The following is a 25,322-nucleotide window of genomic DNA, read 5'->3' on the forward strand; positions in this document are numbered from 1 at the left end:
AGAAGATGAGAGGCGGATAGGAACGCAGGGACTGAGGGGGGGTAGGCAAAGGATGGAGGGGAGGGAGGTTGGTAAGGTCAGAGATGAAAGAACCAGCTTAAACACCCTCTTTGCCAAGTTTGCTGTTTGACCTAGACTGTAGATATATTTTTAAATTGCCACATCATATGAAAAAAAAAAAAAAACCCAACCTTAATCTTATTTAAAAAGCAGTCTGTTTTAAAGGATGATTTTAATATGCCTAGAAGAAAACATATTGGCAACCTGGTTTTAAGGTGGAAGTGGTCAGAGGTCAGTCAGTCTTTGGGCAGGATGGCACGAGTGACTTTATGCTTTAAGTACATGAAATTGGTAGATGAAATACAAACATAGAAAGCCAGAAGTCTCATCGGTCTGAAAAGCAAGTAATCACCCCTGTGGACCAGAAGTGGAACAGAGCAGCAGCATGGTTAGCAGGGACCAGGGTCAGCTTCTGCCAGGTGGATGGGCTTGGCTGGCAGAGCTGAATGCAGCAGATGTGACAGCTCAGGGCTGGTACCTAGACGGCAGCTGTCAGCAGGGTGGATTGGGAAGTTAATAAGGAGGTGATTAACACCCTCTTTTCGAGCAGTTCTGGGAACTGCCTGGAAGGACAAGAATGTGATGTCCTAGGGTGGCTGAGGCACCTGGGGCACTCGTTAAAATGTGCATTCCTGGGTCCCACCCTGCATAGTCTGGGGAGAGGCCTGGGAATCCATGTTTTCACAAGATCCTCAGGTGTTTCTTAGAGTAGAACCCCTCCTTGAGGAACACTATACTGGTAGAAAGGAAAGTCACCTTTAGAAAAATAATAGCTTACCCAAGTTAAATTGGGATAAGGATATTTAATTTTTACCTAGTTTTTGTATTTGAGCTCTTCAGTGGACTGCCTTAAAAAAAATTTTTTTTTTGGCAAAATACACATAACATAAAATTTACCATTTTAAGCCTTTTAAAGTATACAATTCTGTGTCATTAAGTACATCCACAATATTGTGCAACCATCACCACTATCTAGTTCCGCTGCCCCCTCCCCCTTGACCCTGGCAGCCTCTCATCTGCTCTCTGTCTCTGTGGGTTTGCCTGTTCTGGATACTGCAAGTAAATGGAATCATACAATATGTGTTCTTTTGTGTGTGTGTGTGTGTGTGTGTGTGTGTGTGTGTGTCGGACTTTCATTTAGCATAAAGTTTTCAAGGTTCATCTTTGTTGAAGCATGTGTCAGTCTTTCATCATTTTTTATGGTTGAGTAGTATTACATTGTATGGATATACCACACTCTGTTTATCCATTATTAGTTGATGGGCATTTGGGTTGTTTCCACCTGATGGCTATTATGAATAGTGCTGCTATGAACATACATGTACAAGTTTTTGTTTGAACACCTGTTTTCAGTGTTTTTAGATAGATACCTAGGAGTGGTACTGCGTCATATGGTAGATTGTTTAACTTGTTGAGAAACTGCCAACTCTTTCCCACGCGAGCACTGTGTGAGGGTACCAATTTCTCTACATCCTTGCCAACAGTTATTTTCCATTTTTTAAAATATGGCCATCTTATGGATGTGAATTGGTATTTTATTGTGGTTTTCATTTGCATTTCCCTAATGATGAAAGATGTTGAACATCTTTTCCTGTGCTTGTTGGCAATTATATTGCTTTTGAGTTAAAAGTTATTTAGATGCTGGGGCCATGTGGGGGAATTGGGAAGATGTTGATTCAAGGATACAAAATTTCATTTGGGAGCAGTAAGTTGAAGACATCTATTGTACAAATGGTGACTGTAGTTAATAACAATATGTTATAATCTGGAAAAATGCTATGAGAGTAGGTTTTAAGTGTTCCTACTATAAAAAACAGTAGATGATAACTAGGTAATACATTTGTTAATCAACTGGATTTAGCCATTTTACAAAGTGTATATATTTTAAAACATCATATTGTACATGATAAATATATACAGTTTTGTCAATTAAAAAAGAATAAAAAAATGATAAAGTTATTCAGATGGGTGGTGTTTTCTTAATGCAGGTATTAGTTTTATATGTTGTGATAGACTTGCAGGTGCTGGAGCCAGACGAGGGTACTTGTCCTGACTCTATTGCCAGGAGCCAGATGAGGGTACTTGTCCTGACTCTATTGCCGGGAGCCAGATGAGGGTACTTGTCCAGACTCTATTGCCAGGAGCCAGATGAGGGTACTTGTCCAGACTCTATTGCCAGGAGCCAGATGAGGGTACTTGTCCAGACTCTATTGCCGGGAGCCAGACGAGGGTACTTGTCCAGACTCTATTGCCAGGAGCCAGATGAGGGTACTTGTCCAGACTCTATTGCCAGGAGCCAGATGAGGGTACTTGTCCAGACTCTATTGCCAGGAGCCAGATGAGGGTACTTGTCCAGACTCTATTGCCAGGAGCCAGATGAGGGTACTTGTCCAGACTCTATTGCCGGGAGCCAGACGAGGGTACTTGTCCTGACTCTATTGCCAGGTTTCAAGCAAACCAAAACTCCCTGACCTGTTGTAAATGGTGATGATAGCAGTATCTCTCTCTTAGGATGTTGTGAGAGTTGAGTGGTACCCATAAAGCATGTAGGCACAAAGCGAGCACTGTGGAGTCAGTGTTGTCATTGTTGACAGAAATGAGGATATTTATTATTTTATCTTTGCTTCTTTCTTTTTTTTGGCAGCTAGCCGATGCAGGGATTAAACCCTGGACCTTGGTGTCATTAGCACCACGCTCTAACCAACTGAGCTAACCGGCCAGCCCCCTATTTCTTTCCCATGGGTTTAGCAAGTGCCTTAGCGTCCTCAGTGGTGGAGGATGGGCGGTGTGGTGGGTCACAGTCGCACATCTGTTGTGTGAGGTCCCAGACAGCCTTTAGTAGGTTGCTAGGGGTAGCAGGCAGGTCTTTGGTCCATTGTTCTCTTTGCTGGAGTTTTCTTCCTTCTGGCCCAACCTCCAACTTACACTTGCAGGTTAAGGTAGTGAATATGTCACCAGTCCAGTGCCTAGGAAAGCAGGTCCCTGGGAAATTTCCCTCTCCCTGGGCCTAAGCAATTAACCAAGTTCAGGGTCCTCCTGTGGCAGAACCCACATGTGGTCATGGTGCAGAGGTGACCACAGGAGCTAGCCTTAGTTCCCTCTGGTTCTAGTGTCTGAGATGTTATTTTTACTCTATTGCTCTTTTAAACACTGTTTAACGTTCCTCAAATTGTTGGTTCTGTGTTGAGATGCAGTGAGCATAATTTTCAAATTGTTAAGCTGTTTATTTTTTTTTAATTGAACCATTCCATTTTCAACTTTGCTGTTCTATCTCTGCCTTTCCAAGCCAAAGGGCTCCCAGCCCTGTCTCCCTGCTACTTGCCCAAGATGGAACAGGTTTAATAACAAAGTTTTTTTTAATATATGCAATTCTTGTTTGCCTTGTAATTATGAAAATTTTTGTTCATAGCTGTTCGAGAATGATAATTTAGATATTTCTCTTGAAAAGCCTCATCACACTGTTCCAGAGAGGCAGTGTGGTGTCGTGCCCAGAGCCAGGGGTTTTGACAGCAGATGGATCCAGGTTCAAACCCTGGGCCCACCTCTAGCTAGTTGTGGGACTTTAATAAGCACAGCACCTGGTAAAGTGGTGGCTATTGTCGACACGAACTTATAAACCTTCGAAACATTTTTTATGTGATAAAACATACATAACATAAAATTTACCGTTTGCATCATTTTTAAGCCTACAGTTCAGTGGTATTCATTGCAACATTTAAAATGTTTCCTTATTTCTTTTTTGGAGGAGTTTAAGCTCCCTTGTCTTACCGACCCCTGAAGGTTACCCATGACTGCTGGTCTGCCCTTTCTTTCCCTACCTTCTGCTTGCTCCAGGCTGGGCATTTCAGTGGAGGCTAATTGCTCTTCTGAGCTGGAAGTTCCCTAATCCAGAGGGAAATGTAGGCGCCTGTGAGGCTTGGCTATTAATAGAGGATTTCTCCGGGTCATTAAATGATTATGGGAAGGCATTAACTCGTCTCTGTTTTTGGAGAGCGGAAGATTGTTGCTTCTGTTCACACAGGTATTGTACTGTTTATTACCACCTCTCTGAGTATGGGATAGGGAAGGAAAGGATGCAGATTATTTTTTTCCTGTTTTCTGGAAACTCTAGTCAAGGGATTTGGGACGAAGAGGAAATTGAAACTGTTTAATCATCGTGTTTTAAGGTTATTTTAGTACTTCATTAATCTATCCTTTGGAAAGGGACTGGAATAAGTGTTCTGTTCTGTACATACTCTGACATTTCTATTTCCTTCTCCCCTCCTTCTTTATAAGTGTCATTATTTCAAGATCTACTTTATTCATTATTCACTATCTCTTAGGAACTTTGAACCTCAGCGAGAGGGGAAGGGGGGCTTTAATACTGTGGTAGTGTGAAATATGTATTTGGTCTTCCTGCTTCCTGGCAGAGAACTCCTAAAATCCTTGGAATCTCCAAAGTGATGTGTCTTTTTGTATACTAATGAGATGACTGATGGCTGGCAGCCCCTAGGTAACTTCAGGATGGGGGATGGTCACTGGAAAGACCAAAGCAGGATTAGAGGGTTGGGATTTTTTAGCCCCACCCCCCAGTCTCCGGTGAGGAGAGGGCTGAAGGTTAAGTTGATCACCAGTGGCTAGTGGTTTAGTCAATCATGCCTACGTAATGAAGCTTCCATAAAAACCCCAAAGGGACAGTTTTTGGGAAGCTTCTGGATAGCCGAACTTGGAGGTTCCGGGAAGGTAGTGTGACCAGGGAGGGCATGCGAGCTCCGCGGCCCTTCCACATGCCTTGCCCTGTGCATCTCTTCATCTGTATCCTTTGTAATAAACTGGTAAACGTAAGTAAGTGTTTCTCTGAGTTCTTTTGAGCTGTCCTAGCAAATTTATCGAACCCAAGGAGGGGGGTCACGGGAACCTCAATTTATAGCTGGTTGGTCAGAAGCATAGGTGAAAAACCTGGGGCTTGTGATTGGCACTGGTAGTTGGGAGCAGTCTTATGGGACTGGGGCCTCAACCTGTGTGATCTGATGCTGTTTCCAGACAGCTAGTGTCAGAATTTAATGGAATCACAGGACACCCAGCTGGTGTCCGCTGCAGAATTACTTGCTTGACGTGTGGGTTTTTTCTCCCACACATCTGGTGTCAGATACATGTTGTGAGCGTATAGGAGGAGAAACTGAGTTTGTTTATTCCTCTGTATTCTCAAATACATTCACAGAGTCAGTGATTCATCTGTAATCTTTTTAAAGAACAGTAGAGTAATCAGCATCTTTGTATTAAATTCCTAATCAGGTGACTTACGAAATGTTCTAAAAAACACACAAATTTGTTATTGTTTCAGATACCAAATTATTATTATATTTTTTCTATAATTGTATCTTTGAGCATGGGAATACCTTTGATTAATGCAGTCTGAAAAAACCCAAACTCCTAGTTAAATAACCACGTAGGCAATGATCATCAGTGACTGTTTATCATTAGGTGAAAGGCTGATGCGGAAATGGATGGAGCAGGCTGTCACCACCTAAGCCTTGGTAAATTTTAGTATCACTCAAAGCGAGATAGCCAGAAATTAGGCACCTCCTGCTGTGATGCAGTAGGAAGTACAGGGGACCACCTAGAAAACAAAAAACATTGATCCTGAATCTCATGAAGCCTCTTGACCTAACTACCAGTTTATTGGAAATTTGGGCATTAGAAAAACTTGTTAAATGACACCATGAGAATGTGGTCAGCCAAAGACGGGAATGTAGGCTGTCAAGGGAAAAATGACCTGCTTTCTTTAACAAGTAAATAGTGCTTAAGAAGAGAAAAGGAGAAGGGGAAAGCTGTTATAAAGTAAAAGAGGCTTAAGACACATAAGAACCAAGGCAATGTGTGCAGCTTGTTTGGATCCCAATTTGGAAAAAAGCAACTGTACAAAAATATTTTGAGGCCATCAAATAAAACTAAGTATGAAAGGGATAATTACATGATATTAGGACTTATTTTTAATTTTGTTGGGTGTGATAGTTATATTGTGGTTATGATTTTTTTTTAAAGTCTTTATCAGAGATCTGAGGTATTTGTTGAAATGAATGGTGTCTGGGATTTGCTTTACTTTTGTTTGGAAAAAGAAGTCGATGGTGTCGAAGCTGGGTTAGGGGTTCTTGTCATTCAAGTTTTGTGTGTCTGACAATTTCATAATCAAAAGTTAAATATGCTGAAGTTGGCTTATTGGCAGCATTTAAATATTTTACTGTAAACAGCAAAAACAAATGTAGGACTTGCTATACTTATGGAACTTCTGTTTTAGAAAATTGCTTTTTGGCTTATCTATACATTTGATCTGGTTAGTTTCATGGCAGATTAGTATTTACGTTAGCTTCATGTTATTCCTCATCCTGGAGTCCCAAGGAGCCCTCAAATAAACGAAGAAAAGTCATAATTATAGATACTTAGAGAGTTAATGCTATGGATAATTGCTAATCAGTAAGCTCTACATGCCAGTAAGCAGGCAGAAGAAGGGGTCTGGGAAAGATTGCCAGTGAATGGAAATTAAGTAAGGATGAGAATAATTTGTGTGCTTGATTGAATTGGATTGTAGGAGTATGTATAAATATGAGGGTACTTCAACAAGTTCATGGAAAGATTCATATTATCTTTTAATTTTATTTTTCCATGAACTTTTTTTTGAAGTACCTTTGTAGCACTCAATTTGCTACTTAGTTCGTTCAGGCTGCTATAACAAAATATACCTTAGGTGGGGGAATTTATAAATAATAGAAAATTATCACTGACAGTCTGGAAGCCGGGAAGTCCAAGGTCAAGGTGCTGGCAGATTTGGTGTGTGATGAGGGCTCGTTCCTCAGAGATGGTGCCTTGTTTGTGTCCTTACAGGGTGGAAGGGGCAAACAAGCTCCCTCAGGCCTCTTTTATAAAGACACTAATCCCATTCATGAGGGCAGAGCCCTGATGACTTAATCACCTCTCAAAGGCTCCACCTCTTAACACCATCACCTTGGGGGTTAGGTTTCAATGTATGAATTTTGGGGGGACACAGATATTCAGACCATAGCAGTGTGATTGCTAAAAACATGGCCCCTCCTGACTTTGGCAGAACACCCTTAATGAACGTATCACTATAGGGTTTAGACGTCAAACTTTTTCCCCTCTCTCTTCCTTGATGGTGTCATTTGACTTCAATTATCATCTTTTTGCAGTTAATCACCAGCCTTTATCCTTGGCCCAAATTGCTCCCTTGAGCACCAGAATCACTTTTCATCCACCACGAGTTGGCTCGCTGCCTCCCATGGGAGCCTCACGGCACCAGCCTCCCCTGGCTGGCACACTCTACCCACGCCAGCCTCTTTCTCATCTGTCCGGGTCTTCCCGCCCCAGGCCTGTGCACACACTGCCCCTCTGCCTGGAGCAGCCGTCTGCTCTTTTTCTTTTGGCTCCTCATCCTTTCTTGACCTTCCTTCTGTATCGCAGCACCTTGCTCATTTCCTTAGCAATCTTCTCGATGTATAATTATTGTCTGTCCCCTCTTCTGGAGTGTATGGTCCGTGAGCAGGGGCCCTTTCTGTCTTGGTTGGCACTTCATACCCTGCACTTAGCTTACACATGAATGATTGAATGAGTGAATGAACATATTAGGCTTTGGGGTGGGCATGGGAGACAGACTGATGAAAGAGCCTCTCTCTTCAAGTAGTTCACGGTCTGCTAGGGGAGGCAGAGGAGTAAACCAAGAATACAATGTAAGTTTTATGAGAAAAACACAGGCAGGGTTCTGCGGGGGACGGTAAAGGGAAGTCTGGATATGGTGGCAACTAGAGAAGGAAGGAGAGGCCAGTAGAGGGAAGAGCCCTTGCGAAAGCGTGAAGGTCAGAGAGCGTGGCTGGCTGCGGGGGATGGTGCTACCAGCAGGACAGGTGCTCACTGAGAGATGAGGGCTCTTGTGATTTCCAAAGGCTAAGAACCAGTGAAGGATTTCCAGGATGGGATGACATGGCAAGATTTTAATTTTTCTTCCTTTAGATAAACCTCAGACATACAGAAATGGATTGATTGGATCTGCATGTTAGAAAACTCCAGGTGGATTGGAAGGGCTACAGGAGGCTACAGAGGTTAGGGTGGGTTGTGGGGTGAGACCCCAGCCCCGACAGACTTCCATGGCCAGGAATACACACACCTCTGATGGGGGCTGGGGCAGTTACAGCATTGCTCAGGGCAGCTTCCCTCAGTCCACATCCCCAGGGGTGGGGGCATGGCAGCGTGCACTAGTGACACTGTCTGCATAAGGCTGGGAATTGTCGTGTTGGAGGTGCCACCACCCTTTGTCCTCGGGGCTTACGACCCATTCAAGAAGCACTCTAGAAGCCATTTGAAGAAGTGTTTGTGGATGCTCTGGGCTCTCTTGGTTCTTGAATCAAACTCAGAGTGAGCCAGGAAGCAGGGTCTTACCTGTGGGCTCAGAACACCTATGCCTTGCACTTTCCAGCGCCCCAGAAAGCCCCTCTCCGATGGAGGCCGTGCCAGGCAGAGTTCTGAGCAGGTCATCAGAAGGCCCCACAGTAAGCAGTGGTGGTGGGGAGCAGGGGTTGCAAAAGGCCAGCAGCACTGGAAGGGCCTGGATGTGAGCGTGAGTTATGATTAACAGGCACATGGGGAACATCAGGGTTTTTTAGGGGCTTGTTGGATACTCAAGTGGAGTTGTCTCATGGGCAGTTGAAAGTGTAACGCCAAATCACCTTTGCCTTTTTGCGCTCTTGTACCACATCCACCCATCAGCTGCTCAGTTTTATCGTCTGTGTTACCTGCATGCGGTCACTGACTTGGAGCTTGTTTTTATTCCCTTCACTGTCCTGACCATGCTGTGTGTCTGTGCTTCAGATGGAGCATTGTTTTGCGCCTCTCTCCATCCTACCAGGTTGATTTCTCTGCAGGATAATTTTGATTAAAAGGCTGCCTTTCTCAGAATAAAAAGGCTGCCTTTCTCAGAATATCCGATGGCTCCCCATTGTCCACTGACATTCTCACGCTCCTGAGCCAGCTTTTCTAGTCTTCTCCCCACCCAACTGGGCCACTACTGACTGCTGCACACACATCCCACATTGTCCAGGCTCGGGGCTTTGTCCTTGCTGCTTCTTCCAAGCCAGAATGACCCTGCTCTCTCTTTTAAGCCTCCTGCTCCCTTGATTTAAAATAAAAGCTGAATTTAGAGCTGAATTAAGGAACGGAGCCTGGAGCATAAGCTGTTTACTGTTTGTTGGGATTAGACCCACGCTGGGAGGCAGCACTGTCTCTGGTCACTTGTTGCCAGCTTGTCGCTTGTGTGTTGGTGTGGACATTAATTGCCACTGGCTCCCGTGTTTGGGAAATTGCCTCCTCATGCTTCGTCATGGGATGTCGTGTGCCATTCCAGTGTAATCGGAGACAGAAGATTATCTTGAAGTTAGTGGTGTCCTTTTCCCTGTTGTTATGGGACTGTGTTTTGAATTAAATTATTTTAGAAACAGATGGTTGACAGAGAATTTTTTCCCCTTTGTTCTTAGTGAATGGAGTATTTAGTTTAGTTTGTTTTGATTACTCAAAGTGCAGACAGTCTTGCTTTCCAGGTTGGTAAAAAAAGATTGCATTTTATTTAGAAGAGAATAAAACAAAGCAAAACAGAACATCTTCCAATAAATACGCTATACCTTGCATTTTAACGTCCTTATCTCCTCAAATGAGAAAATCATGGAAAGAGTCCTTAACTCCCAACACGAAGCCTAGACTGATGTTTTAACTCTAATAGTATGATTTTTAAAAAGCTTTGCAGTGCCATTATTTTAGTATTGTTTGGTTGCATTGTTGTTTTCTAAAGTTACATGTGAGTTCTCTTTGCATTTCAGTGAAGTCATTGTTATCTGTGCCCCTATTTCTAGAGGAGGAAATGGAAGATGTGAGTAATTACTAGGGATTTCTCCAGGGGAACTTAGCAAGTCAGAGATAGAATAGCACCTAACTCTGTTCTCTGTGGAATGTTCTGGATACTTTGGTCCCCTTGTCTCCCTCTCTGGATGGGGTTGTATTGTACAAGTTCTGAAGAGCTGTGCTTTTTATTAGCTGGGATTTTTTACAGGTAAAACTGAAGCAGCCCACCACTCTCATGTAGTGGTCATTTGTCATCTTGTGGGGTTCCCGCTTTCTCTTCCTGGGAAATCTCTCATTGTGTGAGGGTCAGAGGGCCACAGGGTTGATGGGACAACGTGGCATGTGACTTAGGCTTGGCCAGTTGGATGCTCCCTCCTGGATCTTGAGTTTTGAGGGAGAGGAGCAGAGAATCCATTGGGAGCTGTGCCAGGGGCAGTCCCAGCTGTGGCACGGTCAGGGACTGTCCCTGCAGCGAGACCCCAGACAGCTGCTCAGCTGCCCAGCCTCTCTTGGCTTGTGACTGCTTTTTGAACCTGAGCCTTTTGGTATGTTCTGTGGATCCTCCCGTATCCTTCCATTGAATCTCCCTCCTGCTTATGCAGCCAGAGTTGTTTCCATTGCAAACAATAGAGAATACTGAGAAAACCCTCACAGTGGAAGTGCAGGGTCATGTTTCAGTTCTACTTGGAAAGTCACACTTCAGTACCTATTTTCAGATAGTGGTTTTCAGGGATGATGTATCTTCGTAGCAGATGAGGAACTGAGACCCAGGAATATGAAGTGAGCTACTTAAGGTGGGTAGTCGTGGTGGACCTGGAGGAGAGCTGAGGCCTGCAGGCTCTTGCTTCCAGTAGTCTCTGCTACATCACGGGCCTCTCTTAGAGCCAGGAATCAAAGATGTGATCTAGGGCAGTTCAGACATTTTAATGTTACCTGTGACTTAGCAAAAGTCAAGAAACAAAGGATGTCAAAGGAAGATTTCAAATAGAAGTTTTTAAATAGCTGTGAACTTAAAGTATGGGAGATATGCAATCAGTTACTTTTCATTCACTCTTAGGCTGATAGTGTTCTGTGTAGTGAGCTTATCAGTGATTGTTCTTTGTTGAAGTCCCCATATCCAAGTGCAGCCTAAAAGACTGCTTCAGGAGCTGCAGTTTTTCTTCCCAGGGGACCTGTGAAACCTGCCTTCTGGTTTTATTGTATTTCATTTCTGCAGGCAGCTCCCTCTTCCCTCCTCTCCAGAGGAGAGATTCTCCCCTCTCCTGGTACACTCTGCCCCATCCCCACCCACGCCCTATTCTCAGTGGACGTCCTGGACTCGTTTTTCAAGAAAGTTCCCTGCACTTTAACTAACTGGACCTACGGTGTTGGTTCAAAACATCAACAATAGCAACAAACACATGTACACTGATTCTCGAGCCCCACGGCCAACCTGCCGCATGAGAACCTGAGTTATTTTAGTTTTTATTTTGTTTTTTGGCAGCTGGCTGGTACAGGGATTGAACCTGGACCTTGGTGTTATCAGCACCACACTCTGACCAACTGAGATAACTGGCCAGTCTTATTTTTGTTTTTATTTTGAAAGAATTTTAGACATTTAGCAAAGTTGCAAAATTAATTCACAGTTTCCATATACTCTTCATTCAGCTTCCCCTAATATTAACATCTTTACATGATCACAGTAGAGTCATCAAAACTAAGAAATTAACAATGGTGTGATACTATGAACTAAACTACAGACTTTACAGGGTTTCACTACATTTTCCCCTTCCTCTCTTCTGGAATCCAATTCAGAAGCCCAAGTCACATTTAGTTGTCACGTCTCCTCAGTCTTCTCGAGTCTGTAACAGTTCCTCAGTCTCCCCTTTATGACCTTGACATTTTTGAAGAGTCAGGTATTTTATAGAACATCCCTGGGTTTGTCTGATGCATCTTTAACCAGCTCCTTGGTGATGCTTACCTATTGTCTAAGACCCAAACGCCCTCCTTGGACCCATCTTCCAGTGTCCGTCTTCTCTCTGTCTGCCCTCTACAACTAACCCTCTCAGAAAAGTTGTCTGCACATAGCCCCTGTGTCCTCATCTGTCATTCACTGTTCAACCCATGGCAGCTGGCTTCTGCCACCAAAAGAAACCTGCTGTCACATCTAGGGGGTACTTCCAGCCTTCATGTTCTTGATCTCACAGGGTTGTTCAAGCACAGGTGACCCTTCCTCATTACTAAACAGTTTTTCTGAGTTCTTGTCACCTCACTTTCCTGGTTTTCCTCTGCCTCTCTGGCTTCTCATCCTCATGTTTGCAGGTTCATCCCAGGCTCATCTATCCACGTGCTTACTTGATAGCACCACGTGGATTGCCCCCAACTAAGTCTAGGGCTAGTACTTCTCAAACTTTAATGAGCACACAGATCAAGTGGGGGTCTTGTGAAAAGCAGTTTCTACTTCTGGAGGGTCTTGAGCAGGCCTCAGGTGCTGATTCTAAAGCACTTCTGGGTGATGCTGATGGTCTGTGGACCACACTGAGTAGCAAAGTTGCAAATACACCACTAAGCCACTGTCTCTCAGTTCACCTTCCGCAATCACGTAACTGATCTCTCTCTCTTCAGGCTCGCTGTTAACTTCTTCTTTACACAGCAGCAGGAGGGACTTTAAAAAGCTGTTATTCTGATCATGTCATTCTCATGCTCTTAAATGCCTTCTTTAGTATCTTCCCATTGCATTTATGATATTATTCAGTATCCTCAGCATCATGGCTTCTAAACCTTGGGTGTTCTGATCCCCTAATCTCCCTCTGACCCCAGCTTGGAGTTTTTAATCTTTCTTTCCCTCCTTTCCAGACATACTGGCCTTCTGTGTTCTTCAGAGGGCTGCATCACCAATACTGCCTCCCTACCCCCACCCCACTGGGTTGGGTACAGATCTTACATCCTCTGCCCAGACAGTGCCACACAGCATGCTGGTCTATTGTTTTCCATCCAAGATGAGATAAGGAATTCACATGAGAGTGTGCATGGACCCCTTAACGAGTCTGCTGTCTGGTTCATCTGACATGTTGTTGTACCATGGCCTACTCGCTGAAGAAGTGCTGCCTGGATTTGCATGCTGGCTCAAGTGCCTTATGTGATTGCAAACCAGTAACAAAAAGCTCGTGGCCCACACTTTGACTTAAACAGTGGTCAGGGACACTTGACCATGGTCACATCTTGTGTGCATGTGTGCGTGCGTGCGCGTGCGGACACACACACACACACACACACACCACACACGTGCCACACATGCACCCATCCCTACACTTCCAGGCACATCTGTTCTTAAATATGAAAGGCCAAACCTTAAAACTTTCAGAAGACAATATAGAATAATAATGTTTATGCCTTTTAGTGAAGGGAACTAATTCTTAAACCTTCTATCTTAAGGCATATTCACATGTATCTCAAACAATAACAAAAGACTGATGTATTTGACTATGTTAAAATTGAGACCTTCTGTTCATCAAAAGACACCATAGGGCTGAGCCCGTGGTGCACTCGGGAGAGTGCGGCGCTGGGAGCACAGCGACGCTCCCGCCGCGGGTTCGGATCCTATATAGGACTGGCCGGTGCACTCACTGGCTGAGTGCCGGTCACGAAAAAGACAAAAAAAAAAAAAAAAAAAAAAGACACCATAAAGAGAGTTAAGCAATAAGCCACAAACTGGGAGAAGTTATAACTGTTATTAGGATCAAAAATATATCAAGAATTCTTTTAAATCAGGAAGAAAAAGACAAGACAACCCAATAGAAAAATCGACAGTAGAATTGAGAAGACACTAGAAGAGGCAACACCACTGGCTGGCAGATACGGAAAAGGTGCCCTGCCTATTATCAGGGAAATGCAAATAAAAACCATAAGGTTTCACACCAGCCAGGTTGGTAAAAATTTGGTAGTCTGGTGATATCAAGTATTGGTGAAGATTTGCAGTGATCAAGCTCTCATGTATTGCTAGTGGGAGTATAAATTGGCTCACCTACTTTGAAAAATTATTTTGTGTTGTGTAGTGTAGAATATGCATAAAGCAAATGTACTTCACAGGGCCTGGTTTTCCAAAGCCTTGCATTTTCAAATATTGACCTTACAAAACACAGGAAAATTTTCCCAGCCTATTGAATCTCTGTTGTAAGATAAAGAGTTGTAACACAGCAAGGTTGCTGGCTCAAAGGCAGACAGGTTACTGATTGATATGTAAAGATACTGGGAAATTGCTGTAAGAAAAGAATGTTTGTTAAAATCAAACTTTTGTTAGTGGATCGACTTAATTGCATGTTACCAGCTTCTATTGTTAAACTTGTTAAACGGTACTTAGAAAAACCCCCACCTGTGTTCTCTTCCTGTAACTTCCTGGGCTGGAGAATAAATGCGGGAAGAGAACCCCAACTGGTGGTTAATTTCCCAAATGGAAGGAATGCCTCGCTCTTGAGGGTTCTGGGAGATTAACCCTTTTTGAGGCTTCTCACTGCTCAGAAGAGATGGGCTTTGAGTAACCTTTGGTGGCTCTGTCACCCAGGGGAAAAGGTGAAAAATCCATTGGGTGGCAAAGCAACAGTGTAGTAAAGTTGCAGGTGAACATATTCTCTGACCCAGCAGTTCCATTCTTAGACATACATACATACACATGTACATACATATTTTGCATATACATTTCTGCCCCAGAAATGGGCAAGAAAGTTCATATGAGAAATGTTTGTAATAACAAGAATTGGCAGTAGTCCAACTCTTCGTCCACAGCAGTGGATAAGTACATTTTGGTCTGTTCATATGATGGAATTCATGTCAAAGTGAAAATGAAAGCATCACAACTACATACAAAAAAATCCCAGGATGAATCTGAATAACGTGGAGTGAAAAAAATAAATTGCAGTAGAATACGCGCAGTGTAATTCCATTTTGATAAAGTTTGAAGACATACAGAGCAGAAGAATATCTTCTTTGGGGATACATGCATGTGGTAAGATCATAAAGAAAAGCAAAGATATGACAGATGCATAATTCAAAATGTTGGTTACCTCAGTGGGAAGGGAAGGCAGGCGATTGAAAAAGGGTACACTGGGGACATCAGAGGCAAGGATAATACTCTCTTCTTATGCTGGGTGGTGGGCACTCAGGTGTTCTTTGTGTTATCTATATGTGTGTTTGTGTGTGTATTTTATAAATAGTATTTTACCTATTTGAAATTTGATAATAATAAAGGCAGTACCAGTCAGAGGAGAGACTAACCTGGTAGAAGATACAGGTATACATTTAGAGTTGGAGGAAGGAAGGAGGACACTGTTTTCTCAACTAGGGAGAAAAGTGAAAGGTGGGGAAAGGGGGAAGGATGGTTTTAATAATGCATTAAAAACTCTTCATAGGACAACCTGAGAACTAGAAGATTAAAAGTTGCTGAAGATTTGCCAAGTTGGGTAGCGGTTCAGTCACCTGACTACTTTTGTTTTTCAACTCTTAGAAATTCGGAGAGGGGAGGTGGTGTCTTGTTTCGTAGTAGTTTAATATTCACAGAGAGTTAAAATGACTCACCATGTTTTGAAAACTCCACAGTTTACCAAAGAAGCAAAAATAGGTTCTGTCTGGGCTGCAGCTCTTTAGAGATTTCTGACACTGCTGTTCCTTGGGTTTCCCAGGCCAGCCTTCCGAGGAGGTGAACTGTCGCTTTAGAGCTTGAAAATTGATCTCCAGGGCTTGGAATTTAGAGTCCCTGATGCCTTTTATACGGTGAGGGAGACTCACCTGGGTTTTCTCACTTCTTTCTGAATTAACTACAGAAGTAATTCCCCGTCGCATTGCTGTTGCTGTTTCTTCCTAGCTGCTTTCTCTCCCCCAGGGCTTGGAGAAAACAAAGAAAGAAAAACCTTTCAGCTTGGCGCACCTTACATTTCTGAATGTGAGGTTTTCGTTCCTGTACTTTTCTGGCCAGGAGAATTTTATGTCCTTCTGACTGCTTTGCCTTCCCTGTTCCCTGTCCTTGAAAAGCAGAGTCAATTTAATTCTATCTTGCATCTGATACATGGGATCATAATTTGCCACTAACCATTGCTTTTCTTTATCTCCTGCAGTCTTCCTTCTTGCAAATGTGTCTCTGATTCATTTTAAAAGGGATCTTGCTCCCTCTTCAGATCTTGTATTTCAAAGCAAATTATATCTCAGTAGAGTTTTAAAACAGACATAAAATGATTTATCCTTAGGAAAACATTCAAATTATATGCTATACAGTTTGACAGAATTGTGATTTTATTACTTCTTACATTTATAACTTCTAAACCTTTACTATAGGAAAGAACAACTCCTGTTGTATTGTGATTGTAGTAAAGTATCATGTTTTCTTTTACCAGTATTCGGAATGTGATAGGTAAGTGATAAAAGCGCTTAGACAAAGAATCCAAGAGCCAGGTTGTATGGAAGACAACAAATGCCTAACAATAAGAAATGGTCTCCTTTTATTGTTTATTCATTTTTAAAAGGCATATTACGAAGGAGTATGACCCATTAAAGTAAGCAGTTATGTGGTATAGGTTTGTGACTTTCAGATGCTAAGAACACCAGCTATAAATGTGTAGGACTAAATATTGTTTACAAATTTGAGTGTAGACACACAAAATCTATCCACAGAATTTTGTCTTAACTCTTGATTCCACCCCTGTTAGTCACAAATATCTTTGGCTGCCCCTCTCTCAGCTTCTATGCAATTATAATGTCTATTTTAATCACATATCTTTTGTAAACTCACCAATTGCATGGTAATATCATTGTTCATTTATACCATCAGTATTTGTTTAGATTTAACCATGTGTATGTCATTTTTTTATTCCTTGTTCCTCCTTCTCAGATCTTCCTTCTGGGATAATTACCCTTCTTGAAGGATATTCTTGTTAGAAGGTCCTTAAAGAAGATCTTTTGTTGGTATAATTCCTTTTTGTTTATCTGAAAATGTCTTTATTTTATGTGTCTTCTTGATAGGGAGTTTTGCTGCTTATTAAAATCTAAGATGTCAGACATTTTCTCTCAGCACAGTGAAGATTTTGTTTCATTGCCATCTGGCTTCTTGTTCTGTGAGGGAGTTATCTGCTGGTCTATTTGCCATCCTTTTATCTGATTGCTTTTATGATGTCTCCTTGTCTTTGGTGTTTGTGGTATCATCATGTATGTAGGGTTGGGTTTTTTTGTTTGTTTGTTTTTAAATTCACTCTGCTGGGGATTTCTTGGTCTTGCTGAGCTGAAGGACTCATGTCTCTTAATAATTTTGGAAAATTCTAGCACTGTCTCTTTGAATATTGTCATTACCCTGTTCTCTCTATTTTTTTCCTAAAACTTTGATCGAATGTGTGTTGGACTGTCTCATTCTATCTTCCATATCTTTTAATTTGTCTTTTTTACATTTCACATCTCTTTGTTTCTCTGCACCTCATTCTTAGTAATTTCTTAAAATCTGGGGCTGGCCCCGTGGCGCACTCGGGAGAGTGCAGCGCTTGGGAGTGCAGTGGCGCTCCCGCCGCAGGTTCGGATCCTATATAGGAATGGCCGGTGCTCTCACTGGCTGAGCACGGTGCGGGCGACCCCACGCCAAGGGTTGCGATCCCCTTACCGGTCACAAAAAGACAAAAAAAAAAAAAAAAAAAAAAAATCTGTCCTCCAGTTTACTAAATCTTGCTTCAGCTATCATTAAATTGATGTTTTAATTGTACCAGTTTTCATTTCTAAATGTTCTTTGTTTCTTTTTCAAATATTTCTGGTAAGTTTTTGTAGTCTCTTGCTCATTACTCATATTTTAGTCTCCTCTTCATTATGTTAGATGAATTAAATATACTTAAAAATATGTATCTCATACTCCAATATCTGAAATCTTTTACAGATCTGGTACTGTCTGTGTGGGTTTCTTTTGACTTTTTTCATGGAGTTTCTCTTGATTTTGTTCATGTTACCTTATTTCCCTACATGTTCTGTAATTTTTAATTCTGTCCTCATTGGCTGCAACCCTAGCTGCAGGAATACTTTGGTACCTGGTTTGAGAATGTGTTCTTCTGGGGATTTATGTTAGCTTCTGACAGCCATTGGAGACCTGGTCCTCTTTAAATTATGATTTGCAGCATGTAGTTATTAGAACCGTACAAGTAGTATAGGTTCCAAACTTGGGGAGACTTTTTGTACAATAGCTGCACAAAGTCAAAGTTCTAACAGATACTTTTCTCTCTCTCTTGTTTTTGGCTTAAAAAACAGGACTTTATTTTGTCACAGTTCTGGAGGCTAGAAATCCATGATTAAGGTGTTGGTAGCATTGGTTTCTTCTTAGGGCTGTGAGGGGGAATCTGTTCCATGCTGCTCTCCTAGCTTCTGGTGGTTTGCTGGCAGTCTTTGGTGTTCCTTGACTTGTAGATGTATTACCTCAATCTCTGTCTTCGTTTTCACATGGTGTTCTCTTTCTGTGTGTGTCTGTGTCAAAATTTTCCCCTTTTATAAGGACACCAGTCATATTGGATTGAGGACCCACTCTACTCCAATATGACCTCATCTTAACTAATTACATCTGCAATTTCTGAATGTGGTTGCATGGTGAAGTCCTGGGGGTTAGGACTTCAAAGTAGGAATATGTGGGGGACACAGTTCAACCCATAACAGTGTTTTAGCCTGGGTTTTCTCCAAAAGCAGAGCCTGAGACAAGGTTTTATGTACAGATAGTTTATTCCAGGACGTGATTCCGAGGAAAAGATGGGGGAGCCTGGGGAAAGTTTGACAGGGAAGAGGGAAAGTCAGTCCATGGTGTTGTCAAGCCAGACACTGTGAGGCAGATACTTTTTCCTGCTGTCCTCTGAGGGGTGGATGTTTTTCTTCCTAATTCACTTTTTCCCTGAGAATATAGTACTTCCTGAGTTTCCACTTTCGGAAGATGGTCTGCAACTGGGTTCTCTACTTGTCTGGACCTAGCACTCGTCACTTCTTGCCCTGTGGCCTAAGCATGAGGCCATCTGGCCAGGTATCCCCCTCAGCTGTCTGGTTACTTCTGAGCTCTGTCATCTCCCGAGCCCAGCTCCTGCTTTATTCTTTCCCTCAGCACATTCCGCTTATTGTCTTGCAGGCTCATCAGTCACTTAAAAGGATGTTTTAAAACATTTATTAAGCATTCTTAATTCTTTTGAAGTGGGAGGGTTAAAAGCTCTCTAGTCTGCCACATTGCCAGAAATAGAACAGAAATGAGTTACTTTTGAAAAATAAAATAGAGTGAATTCATGATTATCCCTATACTGTTTCCCATACTGTATGCTGATGGACTGCTGGGATAAGTGAGAGGAGAGTGTTGCTGTGGCTTGTGAGGGCTGAAGTCCCCAGCCTGGGCCACAGTGGACAGTGCCTGGGCCTTCACCAGCAGCTGGGCTGTCACTTGTTGTCCTCTAGGCAGCGAATCTGAATTATAGGTGGGGGACACCTAAACTTATGAAGTGATGACGATAGCTGCCACAAGGATAAGTAATACGGAAGTTTGAGCTGATGATAGGGTGCTTTAGGCACATATCAGACACCATTTATTCATTCATTGGACAGAGGCTTATTGAGCTCCTTCTGTATGTCATTCACTGACCTAGGCACTGGGGAAACTAGGCACAGTGGACAGTGCCTGTCCTCAAGAAGCTTGAAGTCTAGTGTGCACATGATTCATTTCAGGATGGCTTGTTAAGGGATGTGACAGGTAGAAGCTTAGCGAGAGGCACTAACCCACCTGTAGAGTATTGTGGAAGGAGGTTCTATCCAGGCTGCATCTGCAGGACCAGCAGGAGTAATCCAGGTGGAGAGCCAGGGAAGGGCATTCCAGACAGCGGAAGAAGAGCGTGCACAGTCACCGAGGCCAGAGAATATTTTGGTTTGGGGAACTGCAGATAGCTTTTCTGGCCAGAATGCAGCTGGGGAGGCCTGAGAGTGGGTCAGAGAAGAATGAAAGCTGAGCCTGGAGGTAGTCTTGGGCCTACAGGTGGAAGGCCTCAGAAGCTATGTCTGGGAACACAACTGGGAAACCGTGGAACTCCCTGCTAGGGTAGTGAGTGATTCTGTCAGAGTGTCATGTTCATTCCTCTCAGGAGTGAGCTTTTGTCATGGAAGAGAAAACACGTGGGCTTTGGAGTCAAGACAGCCTTGTATTCAGATTCTAGCTTCACAGCATGTGGGTGATCTTGTAGTTGACTTATCTATCTTCTCTGAACCTCTCTTTACTTATGTGATCAATGAGAGAGGATGGCCTCGACAGCTTTCGAAGGCCTCCTCCATTTCCAGTATTCTGAGCTTCTGTGGCTATGAGTGTACGTTGTTAGAAAACAAGAGAAAACATGTCAACATGACACACACACAGCTCGGTGCTCAGGTTTATGAATATTTGCAGATATTGTCCTGATGTCAATTCTGGCAAATTCTGGCTTTCAATTAGCTGTTTCACTTCTATCTGTGAACTGTGGATATTTACAGTGACGGATGTTTGTGGAATGAGTGAATTTTTATGCCTGAAACAGAACGTTGGCAGTGTGTGTGACTTTCATTGCATTACAGCTAACCTGGCTTTGATTTTCTTGGTAGATGAGCTCTCTCTGGAACAGCACAACCTCTCTTTGTACCCCGTGGAGCTCATCCTGAAGAAAAGCACCATGCACAGCGCTGCACATGTGGCCTTAACAGAAACTTCTCCAGGGTCCCTGCACAGCAGTTCTCTCCCTGTCATTCCCTCTCCATCTGCCACTACTTTTGATACAACCTTTTTTAAGCAAGGAGAAAAGACCCAAAGTACAGCAGATCACAGCCTCTTTGTGGCAAATGGCGTGTCGGTGACAAGTAATGAGGTGGCCATTGATGACGATGAAATGGATAACTTTTTGCCAGATACTCACTGGGCCACTTCCCGGCTGGTTTCCCCACTAGAGCATGTCACAGTCAGCCCACCAGGGCTGCCCAAAGAAATGTGGGAGCCTGTGCTTATTCCATCAATACCCATGATTTCTTTACAAGATATAGAAGTGACATCAGCCTGGCAAAGCACAATTCAACGACCAACAACAAATGCTGAATCTCCCAGTCATTCCAGTGCTTTTTGGTCAGCTTTTCCCACCTCCAAGGGCATAATTCCAACTCCTAGTAGGAATTTGGTGCTTTATCCTACTGACACTTACAGTGAGTTTTCAAGCAGGACTTTGCCGGAGATTGTGGCTTCAGTCGTAGGGGATGGGGAAACACTCCTTGCCAGCTCTCGGTTTTTTGTGCCTCGGCCGATAGGCAATGGCATTACTCAACAGCCATTTTCCCCCTCAGGGGAGGTCTCGCAGCCTCCAGAGGATGTTTTGGCCACAAGTACAGACACGTACACTGATGTGACCACTGCTTTGAGTCAACGTCTAGAAGAAACCGCCTCTCTAAGCACATACCCAGCTGTCACTCCAGTGCATCCGGTCCTGGCTCTCACCAGCACGCTTTCTGCTTTGTGTTCAACTCCCCTTGCGCTCGTGACCTTTTCTACTCGATCGGCTGATATTTTGTATAACCCCTTTCTTCCCAGCAACTCCAGAGAAATGTCACAATTGCCTGGCAATTCAGGGGTCCCCAGGCATGCAGACAACACTCACAGCCTGAGCCCAGTGGCTTCATTCAGACCGTACACGTGGTGCGTGTCCTGCAGTGTGGCGTCGCCACGGCACGCTGAGGCCACGAGCTTCACGGAGAAAGACACGGGGTCGGGGGATGGTGCCGAGCCCCTGTCCAGGACCGCGTTGGACGCGAGCAGCCTCCCTCCCCTGAGCAGCGTGGTGGCGGACTTCTCTGAGTTTGAGGAAGATGCTCAAGAATTTAACACACTTTTCCCTTCAAGACCTATGGTCTCCCTTTCTTCTAGATCTGTGGAAGTCTCAGAAATGAGCTTTGGCATTTCTGCTGGAGTGGATATGAGTAGCGCGATGACCACACAAGTGTACCCTTCCCACGGCCACCTCTCTGTTCCGGTGTCACTTGATCCTAGTTTTGGCTCCTCTTCTGTCGCTGAAGCCCAAGCGATGCCATCTGGTGTAACCACGGTGTTTTTCTCGGTCATCACCAGTGTTCTTGACTCCTCTTTCTCTGTCACAGCAAACAAAAACATGCCATCGCTTGTGATCAGAGACCCAAGTCCTTTTACGTCTTACGGTTTGGTTCCCTTAGTAGTGTCTTTGCTTTTCTCCGACCAAGACACTGCCCAGTTTTTCAAGCATGAACCTGGAAGTCGGTTGGACTTTGTGTCCAGCTTTTTCTCAACTCCACCGCTGGAATCCAGCGACTCGGTCACTTCGTCTTCAGAAGCACTTGCTTCCCTGTCTCTGGTGTCAAGCGATTTGTCAGCCTTCGCGTCTCAGTCTTTTTCCACCGTGGTCGAGACATTTACATTGTCTGACTCTGTCATGTTGCAGTCACCTCAGCTTTCTGTTCCTAATTCCACAGATGTTGAGTTTTCTCAGCTGTGGCCAAGTCCGAGCCTTCCTTTCAATACAGTCACTTCTCTGCCTAGTCATTCTGAAATGTCACCGCTCTCAAGCTTCTCCTCTGATTCTCTCAAGTTCGCTGAAGCATCGGTGGTTTCACTGACAGATTCTGAAGCTCATTTTACCTCAGCTTTCACTGAAACTACCTCCTATTTTGAGTTTTCACTCATTTCCCATGAATCTGCCATCTCTATGCTGGTGCCCACCAGATCTGACCCCGTCCTTGACATCTTGGCTCCTGGGACTCACGTCACATCACTACTGACTGCTTTCCGTATGACACCTGTTTTAACTGAGTCTTCTCTGTCTTCAACTCTGACACCCTCTGACGACCATATCAGTGCTGCTGATGGTCACACATCTGTCTTGTCCTCTTTCTCCAAAGCCATTCCTACCAGTACAGTATTGATCACCGACATGGACCTGTCATCAGCATCCTCATTTGTTTTCGAGGCGATCCCCTCGCCTCTGCCGACAGAGCCAGTGATCGTGGGCCCATCGTTCACGACCACAGATTTACCCCTCAACACCTCCACTGAACTGAGCGCGTCCAGTGCCAGTGGTGACGATACCGTTGACACTGCCCTGAACAGCAAACCTGCGCATCAGAACCCCCATGACAGCAGCACTGCTCGCCCCCTGCCGTCCCTGCATCCTGTGACCACCTCTACTCTCCAAGCAGCGGTTGCTACTCCAGCACCGGCCACGGCCAGGCCGCCATATGTGTGCGATATTACAGTTCCCGATGCCTATTTGATCACAGCAGGTAAGGCTCTGCTTCCAGTCGCCTCTCTGGGTTGGGGCGACCTTTCTAAGCTGCTTTTATGCAGTGCTTAAGGGACTTGGAGTGCAGGTGCTGGGCTCACCTGTCTCCCAGGTAGTAATCCTCAGTCTTCTGCCTCCTCCTGCGAGTTCTCTGGACAGTTATTTAGCTTCTCTTAAGCCTCTGTTTCCTCAACTATTGAACAAGAATGATGGTGGCACCTACTTCATGGTTATTGTGAGGATTTAGATGCATTAGTGCACATAAAATACTTAGCCCATTGCCTGGTACACAGGAAGTACCCACAAAATATTGCATATTAGTTAATAGTCACTGTAAGAACAAATAAGAGATTTAAAGGGGCCTTAGAAATTTCTGGTAGGATCTTTGTCCTTGGAACTCCTAACACGGTGGATGCATAGACAACATGGTTGAAAAAAAACACTTTCATGTTTACTTCAAGTAGTGAGTTGGGCAACTCTTGCAATTTCTTACTAATTTAGTATTTTCCTTGAAAGGAGGGTGCACTTTTATAGATTCCTGTAAATGTCACTTGGATCCTAAAGAAAGAAAAATGGAGTGACCACATATCCTCTGAGTTCAGTCACAGAATTCGATCCTCTCCCCAGCCCGCAGCCTGAGCTGCTCGCCAGCCAGCAGTAGCTTCTCTTGCAGGCACGTGGCTGCTGTAGCTACAGGAAGCCGGGGTGCATCTGATGGCATGCCCATCCAAGGGAGACTTATTTCAAGAGTCACATTCAGTGACTGTGGCCTGCTTGATCAGGGTCTCCATGTTTTCCTTCACGAGGAGTACTTAGGTGTGCATGGAGGCTCGTGAGCTGTTCATAGAAGCTTATCTACAGCCTAGTATTGGGGTGTGTTGGTTGTGGTGGGGGTAGGGACAGAAATGAAAAAGAGGGGGAAATGGCAGGAGAGGTAGAGGAGGAGTGGAGTGGACAGAGGAGGAGAGGAACAGGGAAAGGTGGAGGTGAGAACAGGCTTGGTCTTCTCCTCTCCATGCAGAGTGAGCTGGGCCCTGGAGCCTCTGCTCGCTGTTGCAGCGGGGGAGGGAGCAGCTGGGGCTTTTGCTTCCCCCACTCCAAAGGTGACCACATATTGATTCATGTGACAGGTACTTTTTGAGCACTTAGCATGTGTAGAGGTGCTTCTAGAAGCTTTAAGGGATATGCAGGTGACTAAGACAGGTCCTGTCCTTCTAGAACTTAGAGCTGAGTATGGTGAGGATGAAGCCATGCTTTCTTGGTCGCTGTGATAAGAATGATTAAAGCAGAGTTCTCTGAGAGTGATACTTGGGATGATCGAGGATGGGTCTGGAAGAATGTGAAATTGGAGATTCACATTAAAGGAAGAGTAGAGTGTTGTTGTCTGGAGATGGATGGAAGGTAACCTCCAGGTGGATGGGACTTTCAGCTTGGCTGGAAATTAGACTATGTAATGGGAAGAATAGGGAATCATGCTAGGAAATTAGGTTGGAACAAAATTACGAGCTTTAATCTGCAGGATTAGAGTAGCCCAGAGGAGAGAGAACCGAGTTTCTCATGAACAAGCTACTTTTCTTCCTTCTTACACCATGATTGGAAGGAAGCTATAAAGTGGTTAGTAATAAGGAGTTTATTCAAAGAGTTGCTGGATACTTCTTTATCTCAGGGATTCAATATTTATGATACTTACAGTTGCTATATGTCTTTTAGAATGTTTCTATATATAATGAGAAACCATTTTAGAAGTATCTCCAAGAATATCACATATCATATAACATGGATTTAACTTTCATTTATGACATATGTTTAATGACATTTGTTGCCCGTTGTTAGGTATCCATATATTTTAACCACTTTCTGGAATGAGATTCACCTATTGTAATTGCACACTCAACAGTTTTAGTAAATGCACAGAGTTGTGCGTAGGGATCCATACTGCTGTATTGTATTTTTTAGTGGAGATAATGCCATCTTTTGTTGTTTGACCCAGAGGAAGTGTCAGCTCATTTTCAATCTTCATTTAGATTTGACTGTGGATTTTTTTTAGTAATTATTTATCAATGAAAAAGTCCAGAGGGGTATTGAGGTGATTCCTTGTCCTCTGAAGGGTTT

The 25,322-nt window shown here is 43.7% G+C and overlaps 1 protein-coding gene and 1 non-coding gene across 3 annotated transcripts in view; one reads left to right on the forward strand and one right to left on the reverse strand.

Moving 5' to 3' along the window:
• The window catches only part of KIAA1549 (KIAA1549 ortholog), a 126,254-nt gene that overhangs the window by 29,282 nt on the left and 71,650 nt on the right, over nucleotides 1-25,322 (forward strand). For both annotated transcript variants that reach the window (XM_063101193.1, XM_063101194.1), the window contains exon 2: nucleotides 20,524-23,211. In XM_063101193.1, coding sequence (XP_062957263.1) covers nucleotides 20,524-23,211 — 2,688 coding nt within the window. The remainder of the gene's footprint in view (nucleotides 1-20,523; nucleotides 23,212-25,322) is intronic.
• Nucleotides 2,706-2,779, reverse strand: TRNAI-AAU (transfer RNA isoleucine (anticodon AAU)). The gene has a single exon. It is a non-coding gene; the product is annotated as a tRNA-Ile (tRNA).

Source organism: Cynocephalus volans, chromosome 6 (genome assembly GCF_027409185.1).
Source record: "Cynocephalus volans isolate mCynVol1 chromosome 6, mCynVol1.pri, whole genome shotgun sequence".
Lineage (NCBI taxonomy): Eukaryota > Metazoa > Chordata > Mammalia > Dermoptera > Cynocephalidae > Cynocephalus > Cynocephalus volans.